This window comes from Falco naumanni, chromosome 2 (genome assembly GCF_017639655.2).
Source record: "Falco naumanni isolate bFalNau1 chromosome 2, bFalNau1.pat, whole genome shotgun sequence".
In the NCBI taxonomy this organism is placed as follows: domain Eukaryota; kingdom Metazoa; phylum Chordata; class Aves; order Falconiformes; family Falconidae; genus Falco; species Falco naumanni.
In genome coordinates this window covers 71617895-71630433 of record NC_054055.1, presented here as the reverse complement: position 1 = coordinate 71630433, position 12539 = coordinate 71617895, and the positions used below count along the sequence as shown (strand labels likewise).

The 12539-nt window shown below is 42.2% G+C and overlaps 1 protein-coding gene across 1 annotated transcript in view; it reads left to right on the top strand.

The window, feature by feature from the left end:
* The window catches only part of TMEM131 (transmembrane protein 131), a 102840-nt gene extending 94399 nt beyond the window's left edge, over positions 1 to 8441 (top strand). The window contains exons 36-41 of the mRNA XM_040584794.1: positions 390 to 567; positions 902 to 1023; positions 1141 to 1237; positions 2385 to 2482; positions 3889 to 4052; positions 7421 to 8441. Of these exons, the coding sequence (XP_040440728.1) occupies positions 390 to 567; positions 902 to 1023; positions 1141 to 1237; positions 2385 to 2482; positions 3889 to 4052; positions 7421 to 7717 (956 nt within the window). The 3' untranslated portion in view covers positions 7718 to 8441. The remainder of the gene's footprint in view (positions 1 to 389; positions 568 to 901; positions 1024 to 1140; positions 1238 to 2384; positions 2483 to 3888; positions 4053 to 7420) is intronic.
* Positions 8442 to 12539: the final 4098 nt, after the last annotated feature.

Below are 12539 nucleotides of genomic sequence, written 5' to 3'. Positions count from 1 at the left end.
GCTTTAATGCAGCGGTTAGCGTGGGACACTATTATAAGGCTTTTGGTTGATTGTAAGTCCCTTGTGTGGGAACCAAATCACCTTCCTCTTGGTTGCATGTGAACATAAAGTCATCCTTCTCCATGGCGCTCACTTAGAAAGTTTTTTTCTTCTGTACAGATCAATTTATCTTGGTGCTTTTATTGCAGTATGGTCTCTGAAAATAGGTGGTAAACCTGAGTAATGATGGGTGGGGGTAGAGAAGGAGCTATTTCTTCGATCACTTTGATCACTTCAATCACAGCCTTTGTCGTAATTCTTCTCTTTGAACAGAAGGGATAGCAGAAGGTGGGGAAGCCTCTGTTGCAATGTAAATACTACAGGAAGATGTGTCGTATTTCTCTTTGTAGCTACGGACAACCTTTATAAACTCTCTCTGCAAACCCTGAACGCAGATGCTTTCCTGAAACAGCGACAGCCCTCGCCAACACCCGCCTCTCCATCTCCTCCTCCTCCTCCTCCCGCATTGTTTGCGTTTGGGCCACGAGGAGGCACTTACAGCAGCATTGTGAACAGCAGCTGCAGCAGGTGAGTCCAGACCAGTACCTCCTACTGATTTCCCGAGCACAGGACGCCTGTTGAACCCATGTGCTTCACATAGTGCATCTCCCTTTTCTCAGAGCCATTTCCTCTTCCCATGGGAACTGTTTTTGAAGATAACACTGTGCATATCTTACCACTCTATCTATATTTTTCTGGGGTTTCTTACAACTTGGTAGATTGGAAAAATGTACAATTACATGAACTGTTGAACTGTTGTTAACATTTTCATGAATGCTATCTTAAGTTGCTGCTGTTTTTATCAAACTGCTGAAGTCCAAAACCTTACTTTATTTTTACTTTTTTTTTTTTCTTCTTCAAGTGAAACGAAAAGCAAGCAGCCTAACGGTACTAAGCATAAGCTGGCAAAGGCAGCTTCTCTTCCAGGCAGGAATGGTAACCCCACTTTTGCTGCTGTAGCTGCAGGTTATGACAAGAGCCCAGGTACTAGAACCAGTTTGGAGTTCTAAATATTTCTGAATATTTCCTGAATGTTCTGTCTTATTATTTTTTATTTTACTTGGTTTATGCATACATACATCTGGGTTTTTTTTCTTGCAGGTGGCAGTGGTTTACCAAAGGTTTCTCCAAGCAAGACAGATGTTTCCAGCAATATCAGCATTTCCCACACAGTTGTTGACAGTGATGGCTCTGACAGGTAATTTTTATATTCTCTAGGCAAATACCTAGGCCCCTAGAAAAGAAGATTGTAAGCTGTTAATGACATTTTGAAGCTAGTGACAGAATTAATTCTATTTACTTTTTTTTCCCCACTTTCTTCACTTTTTTTTTTGTTTGTTTGTTAAACTGTTTGTTAAAGTCTGGGCACAGCATCTCTTACCTTGCAAAAAAAATTTAGAACTTATGAGTGACTCAGAAGTAGAGAGAAGGATGTTCTGGATTTGATGGGGACTTTCCCCACTTCATTCCAAGTAACTCAACAATCTTGTGTTCCCCAGGCATCCAAGCATGAGAAATTAGCTTGGCTTTTCCAGTATTGAGTGAGGCGTGTGTACCAAGGCCACTTGGAATAGTTTACAGGCACTATATCTTGCTGTGCAGCAATGTTTTTCTCTCCCGGTTTTGACAGAGACCAGAACTACCACTGGGCTTTGAGTTACAAGTTGGAGCAGAATATAGTTGCACTCAGTCATGTTCTCCAAGGCACGCTGTCTTTTCTGACGTATCTTGGCAGTGCCTATCTCAGTTGTAAAAAGTAGTGAGTGTTTGGTAACCTTTCTAGAATAGGAGAGAGACTTGAATTCAAGTTTCAGTATGCAAAGGGATTGCTTTTCTAAGCAAGGTTTGTGGGTGGCGTTTTAGTTTGGTTTTGTAAATTGTTATCGCTGGTTCCAGTGAACTCATCTGTATTTTCAAGAAACTTGCCCAGAACCTAGAGTGTGAGCATTTATATCCCTTCTGAGTGGCTCTATAAATTTTCTCTGCTTGTCAAAAAAAATAGCGCTATGGCTTGGACTCTGTTTTATGAAAAACTGATCAAAACAGCTACTTTCAGTTTGTGTTGAAGCTCAGTTTACAGATTAAAAAACATTGTCTATAGCAGTGTGTTTGCTCCAAGGTGGTTATATACACAGGAAAATGGTATTTCACTGAAATCTTTTGTTAAAACAAAAATAAGCTGATTTGCTAACTCTTGATCACGATTAAATATATCTATAGTTAAATATATATGCACACACACATTTGTACATACACATTTGTATATAGAGCAGGAAGTTAATATTGTCGGTAGTACTGTGTTAATGAGTTGTTATGTTGCTTTCCCATTACTCCATAATACTTAGTTCGGGTTTGTGGAGTCCTATCAGCAATCCCAGCAGTCCCGACTTCACGCCTCTCAACTCATTCTCTGCATTTGGACATTCTCTTAACTTAACTGGAGGTGAGTTTTTGTTTTCAAATATTTTTCTGTATTCAAATACAGGTAAAGAAATGCTGTGTCTCCATTCCACTGGTCTAACTGCAGACAGTGTTACCATCCCTGTCCCCAAAAAGAATGACTGTATAGGAAAGCATGTTAAAAATTTGGTGGTGAATATGTTCTGTGTTTCAGCCCAGAGAGAGTTAGTGGAAACTTTTAGAGTGTTGTTTGGGCTAGAAATACTCATTTTTGAAGTTTCTCTGTTTCAGTAAAATTACTTTATACTTGTTTTTTCCTTAACCTCCCTCCCCCTGAAGCTTTGCTGTAGGTCTCATAAGCCTGCCACTACACCTGTAGTTTCCTGAACACTTCACGCCTGCATAAAACCACTGCACTGTAAATGAGGCAGTGGCCCATCTCTCATGTTGATTTCCTCTAGTGTTTGTTTAGCTGCATTATGAAGCGATGCATACCAAACCCAGCAATTCATTCCTGCATTTAAATATTTAGGTAAACTTTCCATAAGTGACTACTGGGCCTTGATGCAGGCAGACTGTAGTGCAGAGCATGGATGCTCTGTGTACTGACAGATTTGTGTACCGTGTTAAGGGGTGTGTGGTATTTTTTAAGGTGTCTGCAAAAGGTGATAAGCAAAGCAAACTTTGTAGGTGGCATTTGCAAAATGGATTGTACGTCTACTGAAAAAAAATGCTGTCTACTGAAAAAATTGTTTGTCTGCTGGAAAATGTGGGGGGTCTGCAATCAATAGCAGCTGCTGTTCTGGGGTTCTTTCATCTTCACTGGCAACACTTGGCACCAGTAGCTCTGAGGGATGGCAGTAAGGTGCCTGGGATCAGTTCTGTGTGCAGGGACCAGGCAAACCACAAGTGCTGGTGCAGCCCTTCCCATCTCGGAGCCAGGACGGTGGGGTCTGGGCTGGGACATAGCCAGTGCTGCCTCCCGTACCAGGAGTTCCCTGGAAGGGAGTGCTGCAAGGCAAATGAGTGCTGAGGTTACGAGAGGCTCCTTCAGCCCGGGCACTTACTCCACCCGCAGTTAACTTGTTCCGAAGAGATGTCAGGACCCTCAGTATTGCGGTACTTCTGCCTGGTTCCCCGAGTGCTTTCGGGTCAATGGTACCATGAACCACAAATCCCATAGGCTGATACTGAATCATACACTTTGCAAGCATAGAACTTTCTTCCCCACCACCCCCAGCCATGATTCTAACTCTAGCTGCTGTCTGATGGAGGGAATGTGAGATGAGATCTGTGCTACTGTGTGACCTTTTCTAAATCTCAATTAACGCGCTGCAGCAGGACCTGCTAGAAAAATGTGGGAAATAACTGTGAAGAGTATTAGTCTGCTGTGATTCTTGGAAAACGAGGAAGAGTGATGTACTCAGTTTTCTTTCATTTTATTTTTAGAGGTTTTTAGCAAACTTGGTTTAGCTCGATCTGCTTATGGGCAGGATGTTCAGAGGAACTGGAGTGAATTCAACAATGTTCCGTCATCCATCTGGGATCCTTCAGCTACAGATTCTGTACCCTCCTGGCCAACAAGCTCGAGTTCCCCAACTCATACAACTGCAGTAAGTATTCAGTCCAAGTACAGCATTTTATTACTGTTACCAACCTGTTCTTTATCTGTCATCTAATTTAATTTAGAGAATTTTTAAATTTGGGTGAAAAAAAAAAATCAACTGAAGAATAAAGGGAAGTTAAATGTATTCATCTTTTGTGTAGTTCAGTTGACTTGGCTGTTGGACTGAGCGATTAGCCTGCTCCCTTGCAGATGATGAATCCATGTAAATGGCTTCACATAAAAGTGTCTCTCATGAGAGCATCTTGCAGTACCTACAAAAGTGTGTTCCATTCCCACGTGCGTCAGGACTGTAGGAAGAGCTTCTGTGCCATGGCTGGACACTGCCTCTGTCACTTCCAGTTTGATGGACAGTTGCAAAATAGCCAATATGGTAACTTTCAGCCTTTGATTCTGCTTCCTGAATCCAGTGTTGCACCTACTTGTAAATTAACAAAAGGTAAAAAAAAACCTTATCTAAAAGGCCGCAAATGTATTCTTTCCAGCCTAGACAAAACACTGAAGAACTGAGCATAAGGTGAAGCCTTTAAACAGACTACTAATTTTGATAGAGTTTTTGACTGTACCCAAAGAAGAAAAAACATCTTTTACCCAGATTGTAGCACTGCACTCTCATACTTGTGCCTCTCTCTGTCAGAATAAAACTTACACCGCAACAGCTGTCTTCAGTGCCAGCTGAAATCGTTCTTCATCTTGTCTTCTAAAAATGTTTTTGTAGTGAGTAAGAGGCAGTGTTTACTTCACCTGGTAGCAGTTCAGATGGAGTGGGGGAAGGCGAGGGGCAGGGGAAGCTGAAGAAGGTCACACAGCTTCTTATAGACACACACTCACTGATCTTGCCCTTGTCATGTGGTTACAACTGTAGCTATAACTCACTAAAACTATGTAAGGAGAAATTTTTGCTTTTTTGGTCACACAGAGGGCAGATTTCTCAGTGTTTGATAGAAGGAGGGATTGAGGACAACCAGAACAATCTCTCTAGCTCCTATTTCCTGGCCGTTCCTGAAAAATATTTGGAAATGTGTTTCAGGAGGCATCAAGACGGAAGCCAGACCAATGGCATAGAAGAATTGTCAGTCTCTCCCTTCAAATACTTCAGTTTTGGGGGAGAGGATGGTGGTGAACACAAAGCATTTTAGCTTATTCAAGGGGAAGATCACTTAATAAACAAGAAGCAACAGACAGAAAACATTCAAAGCCTTTTTCATGATAGTGATCTTTTCCAAGTGCTTGTGGTGAGCCAGAACAGGAAAATTCGGCTGTTTCTGTTACTGAACCTCCTTGCTCTTAAGTGCTAGGTAAGAGAGCAGGTACCAGGCCAGGGCCCAGTCCTTCTTTCTGGCGCAAGAGCCAAAGCTGTTCTCACAAACAGTGCTTATATAGCAGCTTCTGGTTACCCTCTTTTCTAGGAAGGTTTGTGGGGAATGTTTTTGATCATCCTCCTTCCTTATTCTTCTTGCTTTTTCATTTTATGCACAATTCTGCTTCTATACTAAAGACTGAGTCCCATCTCCCCTCAGGCCTTGCTGCACTGCTGGTGGTACTTCCTAAGTTACTTTCTAACCACAGCCCCGTACTCCTCTTTCCTCCATCTCCCTGCATGTAGTTCTGTCTGCCAGCCACTTCGTTCCTCCCTCCACCAGCCCTGAAAAGGAGTAGCAGTCTAGTCTAAGGTACTCTGCTCTGCCGTTCCTTTCCTGGTTGCTTCTACTTTATGAGCAATTACCTTTCCATCAGGTTCTCCCAAACACTTCTGGGACACGTAGGAGTAGTTCCTAGCTGTTACCTGCAGCAGAAAATAGGGAGGACTTTTAGTGTATTAGGGTTGGTGTTTGAGCAGCAGAGTGAGCATTTCCTGCTGTATACTTAGTAGTCTAACACTTGTATGACTTAAATATAACCATTACAGTTATGTAACAGTAATAAACTGTGACCCTAGTTTGGCTCAACATCTCAGTGACATTGGAGAGTCCTAATGACGTTGGCCCAGTTAACCCCTGAGTATGCTCCACACTCCTGTCCAGCCCTCAGTATCAAATTCTGTGAGGAGCCGTTGGTAGTGTGTCAGTGTGCAACCAATTTCAGGTATGATTAGACTGAGCATAGCTTCTTCATTCCAGGGGAGAAAATAAAAACCTGAAACGAAGGCATTTTCAGAGTCTACCTTGTTTACTTTTCTAAAGAGATTTTTATTTCAATCTTCAGATGCAGAGTGCACTGATACTGGTTAACCTTTAGCGTGCATTATTTGAGGGCAGAGATCTTGGGAAGGGATGCCCTGTGTCCACCCAGTAAATCCAAACATAAGGATGTTTGTACCTTACAGCACTTACTCAACAAGCCCACTGCCTTTTGGATGTATCAAGTTTACTGTATATTTGCAAATTGAATTTACAGCCTATGTACATTAAATCTGTTGGCGCTGAGGTATGTAGCGCGTTAAGCCTACATGTAGCAGGGTCTGTGCTAATATTAGCATGAAAGTTACGCTAACCTTTCTCATCTCCATCTTTGGCTGCTTCCGGATATCACTTTCCACTGCACCGTGGGTTAGATTCCTCTGCTTGTTGCTTGCTACTGTTTGGACTTTAATAAAACAGTTGACAAAATCTGGGCCTTGTTCATTTCTGCATGTGCTCTCTAGGCTTGCTGTACCTGTCCTATGCATCCCCAAGGCATCTGTGGCATGTGTTGCAGTACACCTGCATCTGCTCCATGACAGATGGCCAGATCTCCAGTCCCCTCTCCCTTCATCCGGAGAAATTCTGGATGGCGGGGGGTGGGGAAGGAGGGGGAAGTATATGCTAGGAATATGGGGATGTACAGTGGGGCTGAATGCAGGTAGGTTCATCCAAAATGTACAATTTGTAACAGATACTCTGAATAGAAGGAGATAAGTTTGCAAACGGCCAAAAAAGGGTCAAGGCATAAACTTTGCTGCTACCTTCCATTACAACTTGAATTTTGTTGTTTTGTCAATACTTGAACCATGTTTATCTGTCTCATTCTAACTAGTTGAATTAAGCTTGAGCTTTTTGGCCCTTGTGTGTTAAAGCTTGAATACTAGTAGTGCTCAAATTAGTAGTGTTATGGGGATGTATAAGCTCAAACAAAATCAGCTTACAAGCCTATGATGTAATTGCACTCTGCAGCCTGTCTGGTGACAGGTAGTAGTGTGGTTCTCCTGGGCAAGCTTCTAGTAAAGGGGAGTTCAAAACTCCATGTTGCAGTGAAGATGGAAGGGGTTCCACAGCAGGCTTGCTGCTTCTTAGATACTTTTCTTTCGGGGGGGCTGTAAACATGGTGAAAATAGAGGTTTACTGAACTGCTGCTTACCTGGTTCTATCTTTACTACAGTCGATCCTTGGCAACCCAAGCGGCCTGTGGTCCACCACTCCATTCAGCAGTTCCATTTGGTCAAGTAATCTCAACAGTGGCCTTCCCTTCACCACTCCGACAAACACGTTGTCAGGCATTGATCTCATGGGTAGTGAAAACTCCTCTGCTGCTCCTCCTCCGCCCACTGCTGCCACTGTTGCCAATCCTGCTGAGGACATGGGACAGACCTACAATCCTTGGAGAATCTGGAGCCCAACAATTGGAAGAAGAAGTTCAGATCCTTGGTCTAATTCACACTATCCTCATGAAAACTGAAGTTAAGCAAAAGGAAAGAACTCTTATCCAGGTCATGAGACAATTCTGAATACAAATTTTTGAAACATCATTTTCGGGCTGTTGCTGGTCATTGCTTCCCTCTCCCCTGCCCCCGCCAGTCATGCTTTCATCACTCGCTCCTTTTTAAAGTCTGTCCTGCAATATGGTAGTGTGAGATTGCAGATAAGCTTGAAAAAGTCTGGGTGTGGTCACAAATCCCAACTACAGCTGAAGCCTGTAAATCTGAACAATTTCTCTGGTTTCATATTTTACCATCTGCCACCTTTACTTAGGAAACAATTTGAACTATAAAATGGCCCTGGCATGCAATACTTTTGTGAAAAGTACCGGTTTGGGTTTTTAAATTTTTTCCAGTATTATCCTCCAAGTTCTAATTTAAAAGCAAAGGGCACTTTGTGCTAAAATGCAGAGTATTTTTTTAAAATGAGGCTCTCTTTGTTAACACAGGTTCTAAGAATGTAAAAAAGAAAAAAAAACAACAAAACCAACACAAAACCTTAAGAGCAAAATGGCTGAATGTAAGAGCATTCTGTTGAGACTGTAATACACTTTCTGTGCTGTTTGTACATTTGTAAACCTGAATGCATTTTTAAGTTGAACTGAAATGCACACAGCCAAGACTTGTGGAAAAACAAGATACCTTGTGCATTTCTTACGGATACAACTTTGGGTTGTACTTTAAAATAAATACTGCTTTTTTCAAGATCTGTCTGCTGTAGTTCTGTGCTCTTGGTGTTTTCTGAACTTGTGTGTGCATGAATCCACTTGGTGGTGGTAGCCTTCAGGCCAAAAGCTACTGCACATAGGGCCTCTATTAACAGAAGTTTCACTGCAAATGAAACCTGGCTTCTCAACCGTGTGGGTTTGTGCAGCAGTGGAGAATTAGAAATTGTTTTCAGGGTCACACAGTGCCACCCACTCAAATTTGCTGGATAGAGAAATGCTGGAAAAATGTCTGTACTGTTTTAAGTTTCCAAGTATCGGGCATAGAAGCAGCTGCTTCTGTTGATGCTACGCCCATACCTTTGTAACACTGTTCTTGTATAGGTCTGAACAAGAACTCTACTATTTATAGATACAATTTATCTGTCCCTTTAAGGTGCCTCTTTCCCTTCATTAACAGTAAGGCAAGCCCCAGTGACTACATATAGAACTGAACCCTTCCATTACAGGGAAGCATTAAAAGGCACTAGCAACATAAATTTACTTGTAACTCAGTGGTGCTGCTTAAAACTCACAGCAGTGCATCTTCATCAGAATCCATATTAAAAGTGTAAGAACTCTATATTTTAGTTAAAACCTTTATGCTACAAGGAATATTGTATGTGAAAAAATGTGAGGGTTAAATAAATAATTAGGACTAATTGAGTATTCCTCCAGCTTGCATTACATAAAATCTCTACAAGTGTCCGATTGCTGTCTTCTTGCTGCCACCAGCAGCAGCTTGAAGATACAGATTGCTGGAACTCCTTTGTTCTTAGAATTTGGGTACTTCTAGAACCATGCAAGGTCATGAAATGCTCAGCTTGGATTTGTATGCAGTTTCCTGAGTAACTGGGCAAACAAGTCTTTTACTGCATGCAAAATAAAGAATAAGTAGTTAAGCTACTGACATGCCAGGGCCTGCTTCTCTGTAAATGGAACTTGGGAAGATAACCAGCAGTAACTTCAAGGTGAAAGGAGCCGCTTAAGGTAATGCGCCACCTTTTTCTTAGCAGATGTTTATATTGGAATTGATTCCACGGAGGATAGAAGCAGAAATGAATTCTGAGACACGAATAGTCTTCAGTGGTTTAAACAGTTGTGAGGACAGAAAAACTTTTCTCCTTTAAAAACATTTCCCTTTGAAAAGACAAGGCAACAAAGAATTTAGACTTTTTTTTTCCAAAAATGTGAGCCATTCCCTTGTGTCAATTCAAATAACCTCTGCTGCGTTAGAATATTCTCATGTCTTGCTGAGTTCTTAAAAGGTCTTTCAAGAAGAAACTCTTTGAGTTTCTTCTTGAGCACCTATTAAATGTTACTTAAGTTCCAAGGGTGAGACAACCTGAACTATCAAGGTCTTTGATAGAGTCGTCAGTTTCCTAAGAGGAAAAAGCATGCCCACCCCCCTGCCCCAAGATGTAGAAGGAAAACATCCTAGGCCTAAAGACTTCCTGTTTCTGAGTATCATTCATTCCTTCCTTCTCTCTACTCCAAAGTTATTCTGGAGCCCACCTTCACTCTGTTCTGCCTAGTTAAAGCAAGCAAAAGAGCTGCCTTAAAAAGAAGTGCTAATTGTAATTGACAGAATTTAGGTGAAATAAAATCTGGGCAATAGTTACGTATTTCTAAAGAAACTTCTGTATAGTAAGCACGTCTACAACACAGGTTTTGCTGCCTTCTCCCTGAGGTGTCCACTTGCCAGCTTTTATGGTATAGTCACTCTTAACATGCATTGAAATTGCTGAAAACTGGGGATGGGGGCAGGAGGATGATGAGCCAGAAGCATCCACAGACATCACAGAATAATAGAGAGGACAGACCTTTTACGATGAGGTAAAAATAAAATGAGGTTTTGGCAAAACGTGTAAAGTCTTATATAAAAATCTAGATGGAGTTGAAAATGTTGGAGCCTACTGGAAGGACAATTTAAGATAAAAGAACACAGGGAGAAGGGTGGACTGTGTTTTCAAAAGCAGAATGAACAAGGTTGAAGCTCAGACCATAAGGGAAGTTCCATCTTACATAAAAAGACCAGAGGAAAAACCAGTTTAAAGCACTTGGAAGATGGGCTGTCCTGGAAACCAGGTAGCTCACAGTCCTGATAATTTAAAAAATTTCTTTGGAGTAGCATCAGAGCAAATTACCATGAGTCAGCTCTTCTCTTCCAGACCTGGAAGCTATTGGAATACGAAGTTCCCAGCAAGGAAGAGAAACAATTACTGTTACTTTTAGTAATTATTTTGGTGCTCCTAAAGGACAGTTCTATTCTGCCAACTCTACAAACAGACTTGAAAAGCCTGAAAAGTTTCTTGCCTGTTACTATAATCAGGCAGCCTGGAGTAAGTGAGGCTGGCCCCTAATGTGAAATTAGTTTGATTAGCATGAGCTCTATTTCAAAAAGCTCTCAAAAGATTTTTATAGAAGTATATATGAGATTTTTATAGAAGTATAAGGCCATATCAGAACAGGACATAAAATTCCAGTCAGAAGGACGGTTAGTGTTTATTTCACGGATACAGACACTTGGCATGAACCAACATACCAACAAGCAGGCCGGGGCCCAGCCCTGGCCGCAGCTCTGCCAGCAGCAGTATGTACTGTGGCTTGGCCACTGCCCTGCAACAGAAGTACCAACTGCGGAAAACTCTAGGACGAGGTGGGATGCAGAGTGTGAGCAAACTGCAGATTGTCAGCACTGAAGCGTCGTGGCCAAATCGTACTGAAGTTGTCCACTGCACTCTAGCTGACCATGAACTGCCTTTCCAAACACATGAGAGGTAAAAATAAAGACAGCACAACTATTTACCTTCACGCAGTAAGAAGCTATCACGTTCACTGAAACTATTTCATCTGGAGTGATGTTTTACAGTAAATACAGCTTTGACTGGGCCTTGTCTGTTTTCCCAACCTGTAATTATGAGCAACTTTTCTGAGCTTCAGTGTTTCAGCCTCATGAAACAATGATGACTTCAGCTCACGATGAGTCAGGTCATCAAAAGAGAGCCAAGCGCTGGGATTGGAAGTAACCTAGCTTCTACTGTTTGGTTGCTGCAAGTGGAAGAGCGTTCAGTCACCTCATTTTAAACAGGTTCCGCTTCAAAACTGACTCTTCTGCCCAGCACTTGTTTTCATCTAACACCAGTCAAAGATGGACTTTTATGTTCAGCTGGTGCTTTGGTCACATAAATACTAAAGCAGTCTTCAGGACGCCTGGATCAGCACACTCTTAAGCAGCCCTCTGAACACAACTGCTAACTGCACTTACTACTGCTAGTTTGCTACTTGGATGCTGTGTGATCCAGCAGCAAGTGGAGCATGACATATATATATATTTATATCTCTCTCTCTCACAAAGAAGAAATCAAACTACCAGAAAGCAAGTCACAAGTATCTGCAGGAGCCAGAGAAAATACAGTAAAGTAGTAGCCTAAATTCCAGGAGACTTTTCACAGAATGGTCAGGGTTGGAAGGGACCTCTGGAGATCATCTAGTCCAACCCCCTGCCACAGCAGGGTCACCGGGAGCAGGTTGCACAGGGTCACATCCAGGCAGGTTTTGAATATCTCCAGAGAAGGAGACTGCTCAACCGCTCTGGGTAGCCTGTCCCAGTGTTCTGGCACCCTCAAAGACAAAACGTTTTTCCTCACATTCGGAAGGAACTTCCTGTGTTGCAGTTTGTGCCTGTTGCCCCTTGTCCTGTTGCTGGGCACCACTGAAAAGAACCTGGCCCCATCCTCTTGACACCACCCTTAAGATACTTATAGACATTGTAAGATCCCCTCTTAGTCTTCTCTTCTTCAGGCTAAAGAGGCCCAGCGCTCTCAGCCTTCCCTCATAAAGGAGATGCTCCAGTCCCCTCATCATCTTTGCAGCCCACCACTGGTCCCTCTCCAGTAGTTCCCTGTCCTCTTGAACTGGGAAACCCAGTTCATAATAAAAATCCGAGAGTCTTAAGAAGCAGTGAAAACCCTAATATCACTGTATTTGCTGGAACATGAGGACTGTCCTGAACAAAAGGTTTTTTTGAGAACTGTGTAAAAGTAGCTGCTCAGATCCAAAAACATCGGTTGGATCAGTTGTCCTTAAACAGCAGATT